Source organism: Nicotiana tabacum, chromosome 1 (assembly GCF_000715075.1).
Source record: "Nicotiana tabacum cultivar K326 chromosome 1, ASM71507v2, whole genome shotgun sequence".
Classification (NCBI taxonomy): Eukaryota; Viridiplantae; Streptophyta; class Magnoliopsida; order Solanales; family Solanaceae; genus Nicotiana; species Nicotiana tabacum.
In genome coordinates, this window is record NC_134080.1 from 50090409 (window position 1) to 50112150 (window position 21742).

The 21742-nt window shown below is 34.9% G+C and overlaps 1 protein-coding gene across 4 annotated transcripts; it reads left to right on the top strand.

The window, feature by feature from the left end:
• Positions 1 to 892: 892 nt before the first annotated feature.
• Positions 893 to 20661, top strand: LOC107815864 (peptidyl-prolyl cis-trans isomerase CYP57). 4 transcript variants are annotated; one of them, XM_016641511.2, is made up of 11 exons: positions 893 to 1066; positions 2575 to 2855; positions 12518 to 12696; positions 12784 to 12885; positions 14413 to 14519; positions 14624 to 14765; positions 16245 to 16467; positions 17544 to 17583; positions 18696 to 18888; positions 19798 to 19929; positions 20151 to 20661. In XM_016641511.2, exons 2-11 carry the CDS (start codon positions 2636 to 2638, stop codon positions 20289 to 20291), a joined length of 1479 nt encoding a protein of 492 aa, XP_016496997.1. In that variant the 5' UTR covers positions 893 to 1066; positions 2575 to 2635; the 3' UTR covers positions 20292 to 20661. The 4 variants fall into 4 exon arrangements, with proteins under 4 accessions (XP_016496997.1, XP_016496994.1, XP_016496995.1 ...); XM_016641508.2 differs by having other exon boundaries at positions 917 to 1066; positions 17544 to 17589; positions 18693 to 18888; XM_016641509.2 differs by having other exon boundaries at positions 917 to 1066; positions 17544 to 17589.
• The last annotated feature ends 1081 nt before the right edge of the window (positions 20662 to 21742 follow it).

The following is a 21742-nucleotide window of genomic DNA, read 5'->3' on the forward strand; positions in this document are numbered from 1 at the left end:
CTGCCATTACATATTCATCAATGACTCCCATTATTGCCATTTAAGAGGGGCTTGATCCTATGACCTTGTTCCCTATGTTTGGCTATAAGCAGTTACTTCAACAACCATTGTAAGACACTAAGTTTCTAACCATCTTATGCTACACATTATTCCAAACTAAATAATACTTTATTTTATGTCTATCAATATTCTTATTACTGCCTTCGGAAGCCTTGCTCCCTAAACCAAGCTGTCTACTATCTTATCCCGATTTCAATGCTAAGTCTTGCATTTTATTTAATTTACTTATCATTTTGGGATCAAATCAATTCGTTTGTTTACCATTTTCAATCTCTATTCTGCCATTGGTTTTCCTCCCTTTTCAAAAAAAAAAACCAACAACCCTTGTTTATGACAAAAGCAGATGCAGACAGGATTTAAGTGGGCTTTGGACATAAAAATCCTAGTAACGATGACAGAGAAGAGGGGAGAGACAGAAGTGGTTCATACTTTCTATGCCCTAACTAAGCAAGTAAGTGTAAAATAAGGGGAAAATTTGGGTTTGGGAGAGATAATAATCATTTCCCCTTTTATTTTCCTATATGGCATAATAAATAACCTGGAGCCTACGTGATTTAATTTTCTTGATGTGACGTCCTACGTGTAAGAGATTGTATTACACGCACTGGTGGCCTCGTGTCATAAGCGTTTATTATACACGATTTGAAGGAGTGTAAGTGTTCAATTGACAAATTATTAAGTTTGGGGACCGGCATGACAAAGTAAGACAAGTATAAGACCTCATTTATTTGCACTTAAAAAGGGTCTAAATCTAAATAAATCACATCTTAGCCCATTAAGTATATTTGTTTTTTTTTATTATTTTTAAAAAGTTTGCATAGGTCTGATTGGGTCTGATTCGGTCAGACCTTTAATTGAGTTAATTCCGTTGAGAGGTTAAAAATACCGAAAATACACGCCTCGTGCTCCTTTTCTCTCTCTTGACATCAGGCTATTTCTTCTAAACCCAAAACAAATTTCATTCTTCACACGTCTCTGATCAAGCAGCCGCCGAATCTTTTTCTGGGTAAGATTTTGAAAATTATACTTGGAATTCTCCATCTTGTTTCCACTTTTCTAATGGTAAATTTCAGTTTCGAGTTTAGGGTTTAAAAAAACCCCTTTTAAAATACGATTGAGAAGGGGCTAAACTAGAAGGTTTTGCTTGCCTCTTATTTGTGTCTTGTTCTCACTTTTGGATATTCTATTTTGATTGAATCTCTGAATTTTCTGTAATTTTTCTTGATTTTGTTGACATCCCGATTCTCTAAATCGTAAATCTTAATTGGGACGTGTTCTAAATTGTTAGCAATGTTTTTTTCTCTTTTGCAGATTCACATAGTCCCTTTTGAACGTTCTTTTGTTTTCTTCAAGAATTGCATATTAGTGACTGAAATTCTATTTCTCTAGTTGAAATATAAACCGTAATTGGTGTTTATGAAGCTCGTCCAAAATTAAGAAACTTTGCTATGGCTAGAATTCGGATAATGAAGTTCTGTGTTGTTGAAATTAGAGCCGTTATAGTTTCATATTTGGCTAGAATTCGGATAATGTATACATAAGTAAGATTTATATTTCAGTGCATTCTGAATATTTATGTGCTATTGCTCTTGAATTATTCGTCATATGTTACATGTTTTATAATTGAACCATGCTTTCTTTTGTTTATTCAAGAATAGCTTCTTTACTTCCTCAATTTTTTTCCTATTTTGTGTTTAAGATCATACCATTTACTACATCTTTGCAATCTTCAAATAGATTATTTGCTTAGAAATATACAACTTATCTTCATGGGTGGCTCAAGGGTGAGGCTAGTAAAGCCTTCGCTTTAGGCCCCAAAAATTTTGAGGCCCCAAAAAGTGTTGTAAAATATGTAATAATATTTTGACTTAGACAATTCTGAACTTTGTAGAAAAAAGTATAAAATCCGTGTAAAAAAGGTTTTAAAAAAACAAAGAATATTTACTTTTTAACATAAGAAATATTCTAGAACTTCGAATTAAACTACTCAAATCTTTGTATTAGCAAATAAAGTTTTTTACATCAAGATCCAAGGTAATGCATTGCAAACATCTTACTAATTTGAATTAACACTTGATAATATAAATAATAATATTACTAAATGAAGCTAAAAGTCATATATCTTGTATGAATACTTTACGTTCAAAATAATTTTTTGGTTACATTTCGTTACTACAATTGTTGTTATTATATATAATTTTCATTTATTGTTCAAATAGTTTAACAATTGGATCTTACATACCACATCTTAATATTCAGACGTGCATTCAGATTCAGACGTCTTAACTTTAAAAAAAACAAACGAGGCCTAAGTGCCATTTAGGTCATTCTGACGAATTAAAATTGTAAACCTTGCTAGTAAAAATAAATTACTTTATGTGATTAAAAAAAGCCGAGGGTGATGTACCCAACAAAGAAATTAAAGAAAATTTTGGGGAGGAACAAACGACGACGTTCGGAGGACGTATTTTAGCACTAACCAATTGAACATTCTATTTCGGTTTTGTAAATTAGGAGTTGAGAAAGAAGAAAAACCTCCATAACCAATTGATGCTCCAAAGCAGCTGCTGAATAAATGTCGACAGTGTATGTATTGGAACCGCCGACGAAGGGAAAAGTTGTACTCAACACGACGTATGGGCCAATAGATATAGAACTATGGCCAAAAGAAGCACCAAAAGCTGTGAGGAATTTCGTTCAATTGTGTCTTGAAGGTTATTATGACAATACCATTTTTCATCGTGTCATCAAATCTTTCCTTGTTCAAGGTGGTGACCCTACCGGCACTGGCACTGGTAACAAAAATCATTCATTTTCTTAATCTACTATTTTAGTTACCAGTTTGATATTTTTGTTTAATTTGATTTACTTTGAATTTCCTGCTTTGTGTGTAATTTAACTTTGAAAAGCGTGCATGTTTGATTGTAATTGCGATTTAGGGCTAAATGGAGCTTATTTGTGTAATTGGCAGGAGCGGATGTAGAGTTATCGGTATGGGTCACCGAACCTAGTAGCTTTGGCTCGGATGCTATATAGTAAATGTTAAAATATTCACTAAATACGTACGAATAATTGATTATGTACCTAGTAAATCAAATCAATTGTGGTAGAATTCCGAACTCGAACCTGTAGAGTTCAAATCCTAGATCTGCCTTTGTCACTAGTTGGACTTCTCAAACAGTGAGAATTTGATCATAATTACTATTGGGGCTAAGTGGTGGGAACTTAAACGTTATTCATGCATTTTATTTATGTAGTTCATGAACTAAAATGTTAAGTGTATTGGGTTAGGGGATGCATGCATTGATTTATGGTTTTGTTCATGTACTTGGGAAAAGGAGAAGACAAAAATGAAGATACTTATACACTAGGCTTGGTACATGATATGGATCTCATATAAATGCACATGTATCCTAGTCATTTTGTTCAACCCAAGTAGTCCAAAGAAGAATCATTATAATAAAAAAGAAGAGAAAATGCATAATGTACCCATTAAACTTGTCTGGTAAAATCATTTACACACCTAAATTTTACGGGCGACCTTTTACCCTTATTCTAAACTTAAGTGAATTTAATACCTTCTTGAGTGATGACCTGGCGTGAAAAGTGTAGTTCATTTTGTAGATGCGCGTGAAGGCAAAAAAATAGCTTAAAACTAATGTAATTGTCCAGATGTCACTTTTCAATAGGATACAATAACAACGACCCAATAAAGTCCCAATAGGATATTATAACTAATTAAAACTTAATACTAAATTTTTCTCTTTTCTTTTTCATTTTTTTTTCTCTTTCTTCATTTTAACAGAAGCGGTGAACCAATGGCTCTAGCTTGGCTAAAATATCCATTTTCGGTGACCTTATTCTTAGCTCCATCCCTTTCCAATTGAGATTTTCTCCATCTGATTTTTCATCTATTTGTTGAAAAATACTTCTTTAGAACCAGAAATAGTGTTGAAAAGAAGAAGAGGCGTCACTGGAAAATTCTCCGATCGGAAAAAATTTATAGGTCCTTAACTAGTGGCTCTATATCTCAGGTTTCGTTCACTCTTCCAATACAAAACTAGGAGGAATAAAGTGACAAAAATTCTCCTAAAGAAACCTAGACGAAGGGAATTAGGAGTACAAACCCACCTTGTCAAAAAATACGGTACCGACAACACCAAACTTTCCGGCCAACCAAACATTTCTCTCTATCCCAAGCTTTCCAGCCCTTTTTCTCCTTAATTTCGTGTAATGTTAAAGCCACAAATAAATTTATCTACAACGAAAAAAGAAGAATAGAGATAGAGTTGATGGGTTTAAGGGAGGTTATGGCGGTGAATAGCTTCCATGGTGGCGGGCGGCAAAAATAATGATGAAGGTGGAGAAGATGAAATGAAAAAAAGAGTGGAAAAGGAAAGAAGTAAAAAAAATGAAATAGTGCAACATTTGATACATGGCGCGTGTTAACACAGCCCACCACAAGATTGATTCAGTATTTTGAAGGAGATATTAAATTTTGTTTAGATGAGGATAGTGGGGTGTTAGGTCGCCCGTAAAGTTTAGGTGTGTAAATGATTTTCCCGGACAAGTTCAATGGATACTTTACGCATTTTCTCAAAAAAGAAAGATTAAGGCGTTCACTCTCATCCATCAAATCTTGAATGACAAGATGCTGGAGATGCTCGAGAAGGTTGCCAGTGCAACCACCTCCAAGAAAGCATGGAAAATTCTCCCAGCTTTCTTTAGAGATTGGAGTGTTAGAAAATAATAATAATTGGAAAACGAAATTGAAGAAGGCTTGAGGCGTGAGAACGACTTCCCCTAAAGAAGATATTGCCCGCATACGAATTGGGGAAATACAAACAATCTTCTTTAAGATACAACAAACCAAGAATATACTTGCAGATTTTTCTATATCCACTTTGTTGGAAGAACTTGTATTTATAGAGCAACCATCGGACCTTTTCAAAAAGATCTGTTCTTTCATAAACAGATGCATCCGTTTATTCAAATATATTTAAAATTTAGATTTCAAATAAAATAGATTTTGATTACATAAATAAATAAAAATATAAATTATTTATTTTATGTCTGACCCTGCCCGCGCCCAAGCCCCAAGTCCAAGTCCAAGTCTTTGAATATATATATGTATATATGTATATATATATATATATATATATATATATATATATATATATATATATATATATATATATGTATGTATGTATTTGTACACATATAAGAGTATGTGTTCTAAATTAAACACATAAAAGGACAAGGACTTAAAAGGCACCAAAAGTGGCCTTTCACCACCGATGTAGGACAAGTTCCACATGCTTTATATGTATGTATTTGTACACATATAAGAGTATGTGTTCTAAATTAAACACATAAAAGGACAAGGACTTAAAAGGCACCAAAAGTGGCCTTTCACCACCGATGTAGGACAAGTTCCACATGCTTTCCAACAATATAACAAACTATCCTTCAATCTCCCACTAGTTTGTTATATCTCTCATAATATCATGCATATTGGAGAGTATCTTATTTTGATTTGAACTTTCCATTAGTGTAAATATCTTATTTCCATTAGCCGTGACGAAGTTATTGGTAACTTAAAGGTTTGAACCACAACTCCTTGTGTCAAAACCGAAAATATCACACGCACAATATTATACAGTGGCTAAGAAAATCTAGTATTTGCTTTAGCACGTGTATGGCCCATGTGCTCTTCCTGACTTCATGAATATTTACAAGATCAACCCCCTAAACCTTGCTTGAAGTGGCACCATTTCAATATTCATATAGGTGAAATTAGCTACTATGTCCCTGTTATTACAGACATTTACTAATTTCATTAAGATTTTATTCAACCTCTTTATGTAACAGTTTGCACCACAAAGTTTGTTATTCTGCCCTAGTTATTTCAGACATTTAACAACTTCTTTACTCCTACCATAACAATATGTAATACATTGAAATTAAGGCTCCGAAAGGAGATTAGTGCTTAAGCAACACAAATCAACTTGTTATTACCTCATTGAACTTATTTTGTTAGAGTGTATACTAACTCAAAGTTGGGTTCCCATCGCTCGTACTTAATTTAGAGGTTTTAGCCCCATTCCTTCACAAGTTTGTTGTTCTGCATTTCTCGTCAATGGTTTGGTAAGTGAATCTGCCAAATTCTTATTTGATTTCACATACACAATAGTTAGTCCCATTTGTGACTAATTCTCTTATATAAGCGTTCCTTAGGATTATATGTCTTGATTTCCCATTATATATTTTATTGTGAGCCACACACATGGTAGTCTCACTATCACAAAATACAGAAATGACTGGCATAGGTAGTGGCCACACCTTTATATCTAATAATATGTTTCTCAACCATTCTGCTTCTTTCCCTGCAACTGCATGCTATGAATTCAGATTCCATAGTAGAATGAGAAATACAAGTTTGTTTCTTGGATGCCCAACTAATGGCACCGCCTCTTAAAGTAAATATCTATCCTGAAGTGGATTTATTATCATTAACACTAGTAATCCAACTTGTATCAGAATATCCTTCTAAAACAGTGGAAAAACCGTTATAGCAAATGCCCAAATATTTTGTATATTTTAAATATCCAAGTACTCTAGTTATTGCTTTCCAATGATCATTACTTGGATTACTAGTAAACCTTGAAAGTTTACAAACAACAAATGCTATATCAGGTCTTGTACAATGCATTGCATACATTATACTACCTATTGCACTTGCATACTCTAATTGGGCTATTGCTCTTCCAGTGTTTTCAGTTAGCTTAATACTGGAGTCATAAGGAGTACTAAACTCCTTCATGCCTAAATGACTGAACTTAGCAAGGACTTTATCAATATAATGCGATTGTGATAAAGTCATTCTTTTTTTCTCTCTTTTCACCTTTATGCCTAGAATAGTATCTACTTCATTTAAGTCTTTTATCTTAAAAATTGAAGTTAGATACTTCTTGGTTGGTTTCAGTAAATACCAAGCATATTTGTACCAAATATTAGCATGTCATCAACATATAGACAAATGATAACTCCGTATTCTTTTGTGAACTTGGAGTAAATACATTTGTCAGCATTATTATGTTGAATCCATTTGATAGTGCAACACTATCAAACATTTCATGCCATTGTTTAGGTGCTTGTTTCAAACCATAGAGAGACTTTATCAACTTGCATACTTTCTTCTCATTTCCGGGAAGAACAAATCCTTCAGGGTGTTGCATATAAATCTCTTCACTAAGGTTTCCGTTTAAAAAGGCCATTTTAACATTCATTTGATGCACATACAAGTTATATATATAAGACAACGATAAAAGCACTCTAATGGATGTTATTGTTGCTACAAGAGCATATGTATCAAAACAATCTATTTCTTTTTGAGTGAAATCTTTTGCAACTAATCTTGCTTTGAAGGTTTGGATAGAACCGTTTGTATTGTACTTCCTCCGAAAGACCCATTTGCAACCTATGTGTTTTGATCCAATTGGAAGATCAACTAAAACCCATGTATTGTTGGACATTATTGAGTCCATTTCATCATTAATAGCCCCTTTCCAAAAGGCAGCATCTCTAGAAGCCATATCTTCTTGAAATGTCTTCGGGTCTTCTTCAACTTTTAATAAGATAGGAATTTGATTACATACATTTTTTCAATCTCCTTCAACAAGAAAGACTAAGGACTGTGAAGAGATAAAATCAGAACCAAGACATTTTTCTTTTCTTATTCTTTGACTCTTTCTTGGTTCTATTTGTATATTGTCACTTTTCTTTTTTACTTGTATTAATTTCGGAATGTGACAATCTATATGCATTATTATCACTTTTATTTGGTTCAGTCATTTCCTCATCAACAGTATTATCTAAAAATTTATTTTCAATAAATTCAACATGAATAGATTCTATTATAACATTAGATTCTAGATCCAACAATCTGTATACCTTTGAATTTGTGCATATCCAACAAAAATACTTTTAATTTCTCTAGGACCTTGTTTTGTTCTTTGGTGATCATAAACTCTATAGAATGATATACACCCCCACACTTTAAAATAATCTAAATTAGTTTTTTTATTATTCCAAAGTTCATATGGTGAACATGTAAGCTCTTTGAAGGCACCTTATTTAATATGTGAGAAGTTGTTAAAAGTGCTTCACCCCATAAATTATGTGGTAAATGTGCATTCATTAACATAGCATTAATCATATCAACTAAAGTTCTATTTTTCCTTTCAGCCAAACCATTTTGTTGTGATGTATAAGGAGCGCTTGTTTGATGTATCAAACCATTCTCTTCGCAAAACTTATTAAATTCAGAGGAAAAATATTCTCCACCTCTATCACTACAAAGAATTTTAATTTTAGTATTCTTTTGATTTTCCACAACAGATTTGTATTCTTTAAACTTCTGAAATGCTTCATCTTTTGTTCTAAGCAAATAAACATATGTGAATCTAGAATAATCATCTATAAAAGGAATAAAATATCTTTTGCCTCCTTTGGTTAATTTTCCATTTAGTTCACATATATGAATGTACTAAGTGTAACAATTCACTAAATCTTTTAGTTTTACGAAATTTCTTAGTCATTTTTGCTTGTGTACATATTTCACATTTTTTCACATGATCATGCTTGCAAGAAATATAGTTGTTTTTGGACATATAATTTAACGAACCAAAATTCAAGTGTCCTAATCTAGCATGCCATAAAGAAGAATTAGACTCAACAATATAAGCAAAAACATAGTTTATTGCATTAATACTAAGTTTGAACATGCCATCACATGTATAACCCTTTCCAACAAATAAACTATTCTTAGACACTATTACATGATCAGATTCTATGACTATCTTGAAGCCTCTCTTAGACAGCAAACTAGCAGACATCAAGTTCTTTTTCATGTCGGGAACATGGTACACATTTAGCAATGTTAGCTTCTGCCCAGAAGTGAAATTGATCTCAACACTTCCTTTTCCTGCAACATCTGCAGTCATATGATTTCCCATGAGAACCTTCTCGAATTCCTTCACTTCTGCATAAGTCTTGAACATATTCTTCTCATAACAGAACGGTGGCACCCGAATCCAACCACCAGTCTTGACTCTTAACAGCAACAACAACAACCATGTTTAACTCTGTAACCATAGTACATGGTACTATAGAAACCATTGCAACCAAACCTTGTGAAGAACTTTCAACTGTGTTTGCTTTTGCTTTCTTAGACCTTCCCGAGTTTCCTGAATTTCCATGGTTAAAGTTAATTCCTACTTTCTTAAACCTGCAATCACGGATCTTGTGGCCTTTCTTTCCACAATGATGACATTTCAAAGTATTCCTTTTTTTAAATTGAGGCTTATGGAAAACTTTCAGATTTTTGTTTCCATCTCCGTTATTATTCTGACTAACATTATTAACTGTGGAACTCGAAGGTTGGATAAAAGTATCATGAATTTGAGTCTCGCTTGCAATTTGAATGTGAGTTCAAAACTGTTCCACAGTCAATTTCTTAGAAGAATGCAGGATCTTCTTTCTAGTCATGCCAAGAAAAAGGCAGTTTAGAAAGTATAGCACCGATTTGAAGTGCATCTTGAATTTTAACTTCAAGATCAATTAGTTTTGAAACTAAGATTTGCAGTTCATGAATCTGATCCATAATGGGCTTTGTATCAACCATTTTAAATTTGAAGTATTGCAAATTATCAATACCTCGTTTTTTGTTTTCATAAGCAGTCTGCAATGCCGTCTAGATTTCCCTTGGAGACTTCAAATTTTGATACAGATCATAGAGACAATCTGTTAATGTATTAAGAATATGTCCCCGGCATAGTAGTTTATCATCTTCACATTTCTTCCTCTTTGCTTTCACATCTTCTGAATCCTCTGGAGTGAGATGTGGCAGTGCAGGCAATTGCGGATCAAGTACATAAAAGATTTTCAAAGGTCATAGGAAAATCATCTTGTTCTTCCAGCGAGTAAAGGTTGATCCATCAAAACGGTCGAGTTTGATGATCTCTTTTGGATTTTCAACAGCGGACAGAATGTTCTCCATATCAGAATATCTTCTTTAAGATTGTTAGAAAATAATAATAATTGCAAAACGAAATTGAAGAAGGCTTGAGGCATGAGAACGACTTTCCTTAAAGAAGATATTGCCCGTATACAAATTGGGGAAATACCAGCAATCTTCTTCAGGATACAACAAGCCAAGAATATATTTGCAAATTTTCTATATCTACTTTGTTGGAAGAACTTCTATTTATAGAGCAACCATCGGACCTTTTCAAAAAGGTATGTTCTTTCACAAACAGACGCATCTGTTTATTCCAATATATTTAAAATTTAAATTTCAAATAAAATAGATTTTAATTACAGAAATAAATAAAAATATAAATTATTTATTTTAGGTCCGACCCGGCCCGTGCCCAAGCCCCAAGTCCAAGTCTTTGATATTAATATATATATATATATATATATATATATATATATATATATATATATATATGTATATATTTGCACGCATATAAGTGTATGTGTTCTAAATTAAACACATAAAAGGACCAGGACGTAAAAGGCACCAAAAGTGGCCTTTCACCACCGATGTGGGACAACTTCCACATGCTTTCCAACAGTATAACAAACTATCCTTCACGGACTAGGCGAAAAGTGTTTGACTCCAAACCTTATGAGGAGAGCTCAAATCGTTTCAAATAAGGCATTTGAGTCCATCTCTGATTATATTTCAATAGTTTTGGCTATTGTCATTCAAATGAAGAGGTATAATGAAGATTTAAAGGATGAACAAGTTGTTGCAGAAGTAACACGACCCTTAGATTCATGATTTAACTATGTGATTGTTGCCATTGAAAAGTGTAGACTTGGATACCATGGCTATTGAATAACATATCGGATCCTTAAAAGCACATGAAGTAGGAGTGAAGAAGCCGAAATAATAACCGGTTAAACAAGCTCTGCAAGCACATCTTTCTTTGGAGGAGAAAGATGAAAAGCATGGATTGCAAGAAAGAGGTTTTGGATGTCGGAGAAGTCATTGTTATCAAGAAGGAGGAGGTGGATACCTCCAAATAAATAAATAAAAAAAGTTGAGACTCCAACCAAGGAAGAGATCATGGAAGAGGTAGAGGAAGATGGCCGACAAGAAGGCACTACAAATCAATGTTGAAGTAATACTTGTCATGAATTTGGTCATTACTTTTGGGAATGTTAAAATAATGTGGAATAAAAAATTTATTTTGCAGAGCAAAATAGATGAAGGTAGGACTTTACTTATTGGATGCAAGGGCGATAAAGTATAGGAAAAAAACTATTGGAACCTTGATTTTGGTGCAAATTCTCTTATTTGTGGAGAGAAACATTTATTTGTTAAGTTTGCAGAGTTGAATGGTGGCAACATTACTTTGGGAGACTCCTTGCAAGTTCAAATCAAAGGCAACAGTATAATTCTATTCCATTAGAAATGTGGAAGTTATCAATTTATCTCTGGTGTCTTATATATACTAGAGATGAAAAGTAATATTTGGAGTTCGGGATAGCTTTTGGAGAAAAATTATTATATTCATTTGAAAAATGAAAAGTTGACTATGAAAGATAAAGTTGGAGATTAGTAGCCAAGGTTCCTATAGCTATACTCCCTCTACTCTAGCTTGTATGCCATAGTTTGACATGATACGATGCTTAAGAAAGATATGAAGACTTTTGAATCTTGTGGTCTTATACATGCCATAGTATTTGTGGCTATAAAACTATTGAAACTTGTGGTTCTAAACATGCAATAACATTTGTATGACTAAAACAACTTTATTAAGGGTAAATGAGAAGTTTTAAGTTAATTTATTTTCAGAAATAGAAATGCGTCATTTTCTTGGCCTGGATACCACCGTCATAAAAAACAGCAACAACAACAACAACAACATATCCCGTGCGATCCCACAAGTGAGATCTGAGAGGGTGGGTTGTACGCATACCTTACCCATACCTGTGTGAGGTAGAAAAATTATTTCCGATAGACCCTCGACTCAGGAAAAGCGTTTTCAAAACAAGTTCGAAAAATACAATAGTAAAAAAGTTAAGATGAAAAAGGTAAGTTTGAAAAGTATTTGACACCACCAATTATCTTTTCTTATCTTTCAGTGAAATCCTCTTTCTTTGTCATTAAGAAGATAAAAGATTAAGCTCCAAAAATGGACACGTGACCCATCTGAAGAAGTTGAATGACTATCTTCCGGAACTTTTTTGTTCGCTGACATTATTTCTTTTTTCTTTTTCTTTTAGGGTAACTGTTTTGATCTCCGATAAATCTTCATTCAGGGTGGACTAAAATGAAGAATGTTAGCTTCACCGGAAGCTCTCGCTAATCAAGCTTATCATTAGTTGTTTGTATCCTCTTTTAGCATGCATTGCTGAAGATGATTTCCGTGGACTCATGCAGGCGGTGAAAGCATATATGGTGGTGTGTTTCCTGATGAATTTCACTCCCGTTTAAGATTCAAACACAGGGGTTTGGTGGCCTGTGCTGGTGCAGACTCACCAAATTCAAATGCGAGTCAATTCTTTATGACTTTGGATCGTTGCGATTTTCTCGACAAGAAGCATACAATTTTTGGAAAAGTAATCTACTTGTCTCTTTCATACTACATCTTGTCAAACCTTTTAACTTGTTTCTGTAGTTTTAGAGCTTCATTCCCTTATTTGCAGGTAAGTGGGGATTCAATATATAATCTTATAACATTGGGTGAAGTTGAAACCGGCAAGGATGATCGGCCTGTGGATCCTCCACCTAAGATACTATCTGTAGAGGTACCTAGATTTCTGTTTGTGCTTTCTTTCACTGCCTGTCTATGAGGTTGTGGCTACTGTTGAATTATATATCTCATGCTTGCCTTGAGGCCCACTGGATTGTCGCTCGTCTGTGGTATTACCAAAGTAGTAGTTTGATAGACTCTATGTTACTCAACAGTATTTACTATTTAGAATCAGCTTTTTAACTTACTTTTCAGCTGTTTACCTGATTATATTATGCACTTTTAGTGCTATCAAAGGTGAAAAATGCAAAAAAGCTCCGAGGTCCATTGGGCTTTCGGCGCAAAATGCAAATAAAAGGTGGGCTTTAATGAAGAAAGGCACTAATGGAGAAAAAATACAAATATGTATATGTAGTCCAAGACTAATTATTATAAGCATAAATAACAAATATATGGACAAAGAAATTGAAAAACAATTACGATAAAATGAAATATCAATTGTTCAGTATTGCCTCTTCAGGATTACGCTCATTGCCTTAGAGCCTTGATGACAACTCTGAAGCACCCGCTAAGCGAGGCGAAGCGCTCAACATGTTTTCCGCCTCGCTTCAGGAACACTGGGATGAATTGGTGGGACAAGCAGTGATGATTTGTGCAGGGGACGTGCCCAGATGGATTTACTTTTAACTTTTCCTTCACACTGTTGGGATGCAGTAAAACATGATATGGAGCCTTAAATACGGAGGAGTTCTAGTTCATCCTTCATAGTTTTGATTCAAAGAAAGGAGTATAAACGAACATTAGTAGTTAGGGCCTTACAAGTCTGGTGGGTAGTGTTCACAAGATTATTGTATTACTGAGGCTTAAAGGGGTAGCAGATAAGCTGATATTTAATTCACAGATCTTAGGTGTCAGCCTTTTTCATATGTTACATGGAGCCTCTGGTTGATGTCCCTCACCGGCATCGAGACAAGACATGGCTACGACATGGGATACGTGCCATATTCGATCAAGCCAAAGTCACCATGTCGATGTTTTGTTAGCTCTATCAGGATTATGGTCAGAGTGGAACCAGAAGAATCGTATTTTCTTGAACTATTTTCTTTTGTTCTTTTGGTTGTCCTCTGTATGCTCTCCCTGTTCATGATCATATTCTTTGTCCCATAACAGCGTCAATGACTTTCTTTGGATTTCTCTCGTTTGCAGCAGCTTTTTCCTCTTAATTAATCTTCTGTGAGAATTTTGTCCATTTCTTTAGTTCTTTATTTGTTATATTGTAAGATGTCATATGGTTCTTTCTTGACTGTCGTAGTTTAATGGTTAAATAAAATCATCTCATTTTGCTTTCTCTTCTTCTATTGCTCCTCATTTTTTTGAAAAAACTGTACTTTAAGTGCTGGGTTTCTCTCTGTTTTTCCAAATTATATCTAGCTTAAGAGATGTAATTTTCTGTAAATTTTGTTTCCTTTAAGGTTCTTATGTTTTGTGGGCTGTCTTAGACTTATAGATCGTCTTCTACAGCCACTGGATTAGCTAACAGTCTGATGCTTATTGCTTAATTTATTCTGTGAATCATTGATAGGTATTATGGAACCCTTTTGAGGATATTGTCCCAAGAGCGAAGCTTGCAAAAGCTTTACCTTCTGAAGTAACAACTGAGAAGAAAGATGCAAAGCATAAAGCTACTAAGTAAGATTATTTTTCCTGACTTCTAACTGAAGCAGTTATTTAGAAAGTGATATAGTTTTCATCAATATCTTACGTTTTAACAAACCCTTTTCTGTTTCCCTCAGAAAGTTGAACTTGCTTTCATTTGGAGAAGAAGCAGAAGAGGAGGAGAAAGAGCTTGCAGCTGTGAGTACAAGGATAAGAAGCAGTCATGACGTCTTGGATGATCCACGTCTGCTGAAGGAAGAAAAACATGATCAAGCTTTGGTAATGACTATGTTTTTGCTATGATATGCCAATCCTGCATCATCTCTATCTAGAAAAGTATCAAGCCCTCTACCTTATAGTTGCAATGTCAGAAAAACTAGTAAAATTATGACAATCTCTGGTAAGGAGTATATGTACATAAAGTAGTGCAGTCTTTCTTTGTATCTCATTCCGCTTATACATTGTAAGCAAGGGAAGCTCAATTTTAGTTTCTTCAAAGCATTAGCCAAGCAGAATTGAGTTTTCCTGCATGGGGGTTAAGGAGGCTTCTGATATATTACTAGCTTCCTTGCTTCTGTGTCCCTTTCCCTCCAAGTAAAACAGCCCTTTACTAGCTCATCACAAGTATTCTTTTTGTTAAGTTCAAAGAATGCGCTTTCCTTAAATAGAATGTGTTGAGAAGCACTGAGATTGCATCCTAGTGCTCAAATTTCTGCTCTAAAGAAGATACCTGATATAAATCCATCCAGGAAGCATGATATAGCCCATAATCACAATTTGATCCACCCCATTGTAAGGTTCTACTCAATAACCTATAGTTTTCTTTTCCCAATAGGAGAGGAGTAACCGTTCATTGGATAGTTGCGTATTTGCCTTAGCGTTACAAGGATGGTTGCGTGTTAGCCTACCTGTCATGGTTGTCAGGTTTGGTGTCTTATGTATTAGACTTTGGCTCATTACAACCTAACTCTCCAAAATTACTACAATGTTGCTCTCACATTATCGCCTAACTTCCTTGTTATAGTCCCAAATCTATGCATACTGCTAATATTATGTGCTAAACATTACCTCCATATTTACCACAACTAGCTACTGTTGGGTTCCTTTCTTGTCCTTGTAATATTTTATCAATACTCTTTGTTCACAAAAAATATTGGTAATCAGTGCGGCTTTCATTCCACATTCAACCACTATGTCATATCATATTTGAATCATTTGCATGGAGGTACAATTATCATTATTGTTACGCTAATTCCAGCTTCGTCTCCTATTTTATTCCCAATGACTTCCTCTTCAGCATCTCAAAACCTTGCAGGAGTTGTAAGATCATGCGTGTCACTCTCAGCATTATGGTCAACTTTTGGATTTTGTAGTCTTGTCACTGTTGTCTCCTCAATCATTGTTACTTTTGCATTTTTTGTTAAGTAAGCTGTCATAAGCACCAGATTGATGTGTTCATAGGATTTATATATGGTTTTGGTTTCACGCCTTGGAAATAGTCTCTTGCAAATATGCAAGGTAAGACTACGTGCAATTATGTTGTGTAATTATGTACATGGTAAGCCAAGGTATGTGCAAGGTAATTATGTGTAATTATGTGCAAGGTAAGCCAAGGTAAGACTACATGCAATCGACTCAATGTGGTTCTGCCCTTCCCCGAACCCTGTGCATAGTAGGAGCATGCTGCACTTGGCTGCCGTTTCTTCAGTACATATTATGTTGTAGGGCAAATAACACAGTGGAAAACTGCTCATGCAGGACTCAAATGAAGGAAAATCGACAAGGGATGTTCAGTTGACAATCAGAGAAGCTTTGGGATCAAAGAAAGAAGCGTCTCGTAAAGAATCAGAAGCTGGTTTTCATGAATCCCTTGATAACAGTGATGAAGACGAGGCTGGCTTTGATGCACGTATGCGTCAGCAGATACTAAAAAGGAGGAAGGAGCTTGGCGATCCACCACCCAAACAAAAATTGCTCAGAGGTAAAAACATCTATTCAAATACGAAGACTAAAACCACTTTTGCAGCACACAATGTGGTCTCGTTATGTTTGTTTTATGACAACTCGTCGCCAAGTATCTTCTTTAAATATCTTGCAAATTCTAAGGCATTTTGTGGTGCTCCCACATATGCTTTCATTGCTGTTAGTTCATTTGTTTGAATAAGCTTAGTTACCTGGAACTTCTTTTATAAAGTTCATTTGTGGGTGCAGCACACTGAAACTAGGAATTATAGACTCTTTCTTACATGTACTAAATCTTGCTCTATCCCTTCATAGCTTCTCTTGTTTCTCTTTCTATATGACCCATATACATATATGAGTTATAGTGGAGCAACTTTCCATGTATGCGTCTTCTTTACATTCCTTTGAAAGCCTATCTGAACAATACCTCTTTCACAATATCTGGCATGGACATGTTAACTTGAACCATCTCAAAATTATCACACCACAATCGAGCAGTTATCTGACAATGTAATAGGAGATTATCCACGTCTTCACCCGAGCTCTGTCCCGTCTGTCAAATCTCAGAAGTAGTTACTCTAACATTTTTTTCAATTTGCGTGCTACACCGACCGGTGTCTATAATAGGGACATGAAATATGTGAGAATGCTTGATAGTGCTCTTAATCTACTGCCTTCTCTCGACAAATATCCTTTTTTCCATTTTGTGTGTCTCTTCTTACTATTTCTATTACCGCGTTCTATCTTGCTCGGTCCTTGTTAGATGCTCCTAGGTGCAACGGAGATAGGTGGTGGGAAGAGCTCTAACCTTGTAGTTCAACACCTGTACTAGATTCTCAATGTTCTCCACTTCACCCACTGAGATGATTTCACATTGAACTTACCACAGATCAGAATGTTTTTACCATGTAAATTGCACAAATTTATGTGTTTATAGGCCTGTAACTGTTTAGTGCTAGCACACCCCAGTTTTACATGTATACTTGTATACAATTTTTTCTTACGTGGCTTCATTTTGGTTAAGCTTTGTTAAATTTTTTGATCATTTTGCGTTCATCAAAGAGGAATTTAATCATTTTGCATTAATCTTTTCAGAGAATGGTAATGCAAGAAATCGTTCGCCATCTTCTCCAAGGTGCAGGTTTAATCTTATTTCCCTCCATGCTGTTCTCGTTCTTATAGCACATTGCCATCTCAAAATACAACAGTAGCTGAATATCTAGTTTCTTGAGCATATGCTCTTTAACCATCTGCTTGTGTCCAGCATTTATTACGGTCTACTTTTGTTGAACTACATGAATATGCTTTTTATATGAGATGGTTGGGTGGACGACCTGTAAATTAACACTTATTACTGTTTGTTGGATAGCAGGTTACTGACAATATTAAGTTGTGAAATAGGAAGTTATTGAAGCTTAAATATGAGAAATTTAGTAAATTGGATAGCATGGTTAAGAAAAGGCTTCAAACTTTGATTGAGATGATGGATTTACTTCTTTTCTATATTACATGTTGTATGCTAAGGAAAGCCTTGTTTGCTGGCGCATCTCCTTTTGAAAGGGTGGAAAATGCTTTTCTACAAATGAGGGTATGCCTTTTGTTTTCTGTTAAATTCTTGAAGCACCCATGAGGTGCTAATTAGTAGAGATGATTGTGGAGAACTATATTTTGGCATAGGTTCATTTCGATTGGTGTACCACTTATATATTGGGGTTGTTCTCACGAAATTTGTACAATTGTTACTTTATGGTAATTCACTGCCTGCTCACTCCTATTGATACCATCAGGCATCTTGGTATGGGCACAATTAGATGAAAAGGTTGAAATAACAAGGAACTAAAGATGTGGTCAAAGATGAGGTTATCTGATCTGGGTGACTTCAGTATTTTTTTCATCTCCTTTTTGCTGACACACTATTTTTCTCGAGTAATTTGTTGCTTGCCATGCGTCCAAGGATGCATGGTTGAGATTGGGATACTGATAGCCATTAATGCTACACTCATTAAACTGCAGTTTGATTTCAAGTGGTTTAGGTTGTATGCACTCTCCTGCCACATAATGAACTGTTTGATTTACAGATTACATTCAGAACTATATTCTCTTCTGGTGCAAAAGATGACTATCTTGAGAAAATCCTTTATATAATTTTTTTTCTAACATAAAATTTGTGCTTCTCTTTCCCTCAACACATTTGAAAGCTCATTAGTTGCAGGTTGCAGCTCAATGATCATAATTTGATTTTAGTAGGTCTGATGCTGAACATGACGATGACCGGCCAAAAGTGGATAAGTTGGCTCTTAAGAGAAAAGGAATAGGATCGGAAGCGAGGGCTGAACGTATGGCCAATGCAGATACAGACCTACAGTTGTTGTCTGGCCCTGAACGAGAAAGACAGCTGCTAAAGCAAAAAAGACGAGGACGAAAAGGACATGAGGAAGACGTATGCCTCTGAATACTGTTAGATTTTCCTTTTCTGGTTTATGTTTTGTAATTATTTTTTCTGGGGAACAAAAAACAAAAAAGAAAACAAAAAGGGGACTTTATCTGTAGGACGTAGACTACGGGAATGCACATACAGGCTGACACATACAGATGCACATCCTTTATTGAGCTTAAGACGCTAATGTTAGTTAAGGTAGATGATATCCAGGGATTGGAAATACCCCATCCAGCCCAGGAGCGCACACAGACACGGACACTTAAAGTTTTCTCCCTCTGAATAGAAGAAGGAATTTTGGGGATGAAACAAAGCTTCACTGAACGAGATGTGTCTTTATGGATCCGTTTGCATATATAAGTGCCCATCCTCCTTCCCCACCAAAAAAAGAAAAAGAATTTTTTTTTGGTGACTATTGGAAAACTCGCTGTTGCGTTGAACCAAGAGCGATTTCTTCCATTTTATGTCCCTCTTGACACGTGGTAATTAGGGTTCTTTTTTTTTTTTTTTTTTTTTTGCTGTGGCAGTACAGACAAAATGAACTAAATTTTCTTTGATTTTCGTTTTCTATGTTTGATGCATTATATCTTTTGCTTTTGCATAGTTTACAGGGTTTGTGTTGGATCCCTTTTTAATGGATGTTCATCCATGGTCTCTGTTACAGGAGTTCTTCCATTTTCTGAATGTTGTTTAAACATCTTAAATGAAAAATATCTGAAATCTTGTCTCTATGTTAATTCCAATATGTAGGAAAATTTTCATGTTGAGTTTTCTCAGTAATAGTTAAAAGACGTTAACTATGGATTCAGGCTGATTTAAGTTTGGACTTATATGGAATGGATATGTGTTCTTGCTGGCATCTCTATTCTATGCGTTTCTGCAGTTTGCTCATTATTTTTGTATGTCTGTTAGGTGTTGGCAAAACTGGAGAAGTTTAAGTCTGGAGTTTTTGCTAAATCCAATGGATCTACTAATGCTGGCAAGGAGGAAGAGTTATCCGATTGGGCAGCAGTTACACTAAAATTCGCTCCTGAACCTGGAAAGGTACTTGTTCAATAACTTGTTCTCGGGATGGTTGGAAACTTATGAAAAGCATAATTCTTCATTGTTAGGCTCTATACGTGCTTGCTTTCTGGAGTTTCTTGCTTTGGGGGCAGTGAAGATTAAATAGGAATCAAACTTCACTGAATTTGAATGTGAATCCCCAAGACCTTCATGTTTATTATGTTCATTTCTACTTTTTAAATTATTGGTTTCATCGGCAGGATAAAATGTCTCGTACTGAGGACCCCAACGATTATGTGGTACACGATCCTCTTCTGGAGAAAGGAAAAGAGAAGTTCAATAAAATGATGGCCAAGCAAAAGCGACGAGAAAGGGAATGGGCTGGCAAATCTCTTACTTGAGCTGATCTTCCAGCTGAAGAAAGTTGAAGATTGAAGTGCTATTTGTGAGGTTACTCAGTATTCATATTGAAGTGGCAATGATGTTGGTTCCTCTCTTTTTTGAAGGAAAGAGCTGTATAGCTCGTTGGACTATGGCATTTTGAGTCCCAATGTCCTCTTCCGGAAAGAAGTTACATAAAGTGCCGGACCAAAAATACATCTGGTGATATGTATTTTTCCTGTCCTGTGATCATTTCCTTTTATTCAAAATGGATAGGAAATGTTGTACCAATATACTTTTGATTTCAAAGGAATGTGGAAATGATCTTAAGAATCTAAATATTTAACATTCCCATTAATATGGCTCCAAATCTGCTCATAATGGACTAAACAATGGTCTCTTATGTTTGAGGTTTTGTTCAAAGTAGTCCCTTAAGTATGTACTGAGTAGTTTTGGTCCTTTAAGTTTGTCAAAAGTTAACACTTTTGGTCTTTGTACGAAATTTAACAAATTATGTTTTGTTAGATTTGACGAAAGTTGTGAAAAAAAACAATTAACCCTAAACACTAGGACGGTCTCATCAAATCGTAAAAAATGTAACACAAAAAATTGCAATAGACACTAAAAAGATAAAAACAGTAGAAAATACACCTCAAAAAGCAGAACCAGATTCAAGAAATGGATAAAAAAGTAGCAAAAATTACAAAAATTGTACCTCTAGTTGTCAATTCCTCTATTTTTTTAACAATTCCCATGAAATCGAACTGATAGAGAAATATTTAACGGAGACCAAAAGTGTGAACTTTTGGCAAACTTGAAGGACGAAAATTGCTTAATGTATACTTAAAGGGCTACTTTGACCCTACCCTCAAACATACGGGATCAATTTTGTCATCTTCTTGGACTACATCTCAAACCATTATATTCTCTTTCCCTATGGCCAATTGGCCATTCCCTCCTTGGACCAGTTACTCTATACCTAAAATTAACTCAAGCAAATGTGTAAAAAAAAAATTTCGGAGAGAGTAACATTTTATCTAGATTATAGTTTCTACTCAACTAGCACAACAACTTGCAAAAAGACAAATATTTTTTTTAATAAATTCCATCCTTATGACGGAGGAGTTAGGCCAGACTCCAACTTATTCATTCCAAAAAATCATAATTACACGGAGAAGGACATACACCTTGGCTTCTATTACATGATGAAGGTTGATTGAAACCAACCTTTGTAGAAACTGAGAGACTTTAATAGACAAAAGATTGAGGGCCTCTTCCCTAAGCCTAGGAAACTTGAAGAGTTTGTAAGTAGGAATTATATATAGATATGTAACAACGGACCAAATATTATTGTTGGACTCCATTAGTAATCATATAACACTTCTTTCTTATTTTGAACCTAAACTTGGGCATCCCATCTTGATCAAACTTCAAAAGAGCTCTAACTTGACTAGGCATAGAAACATCTTCA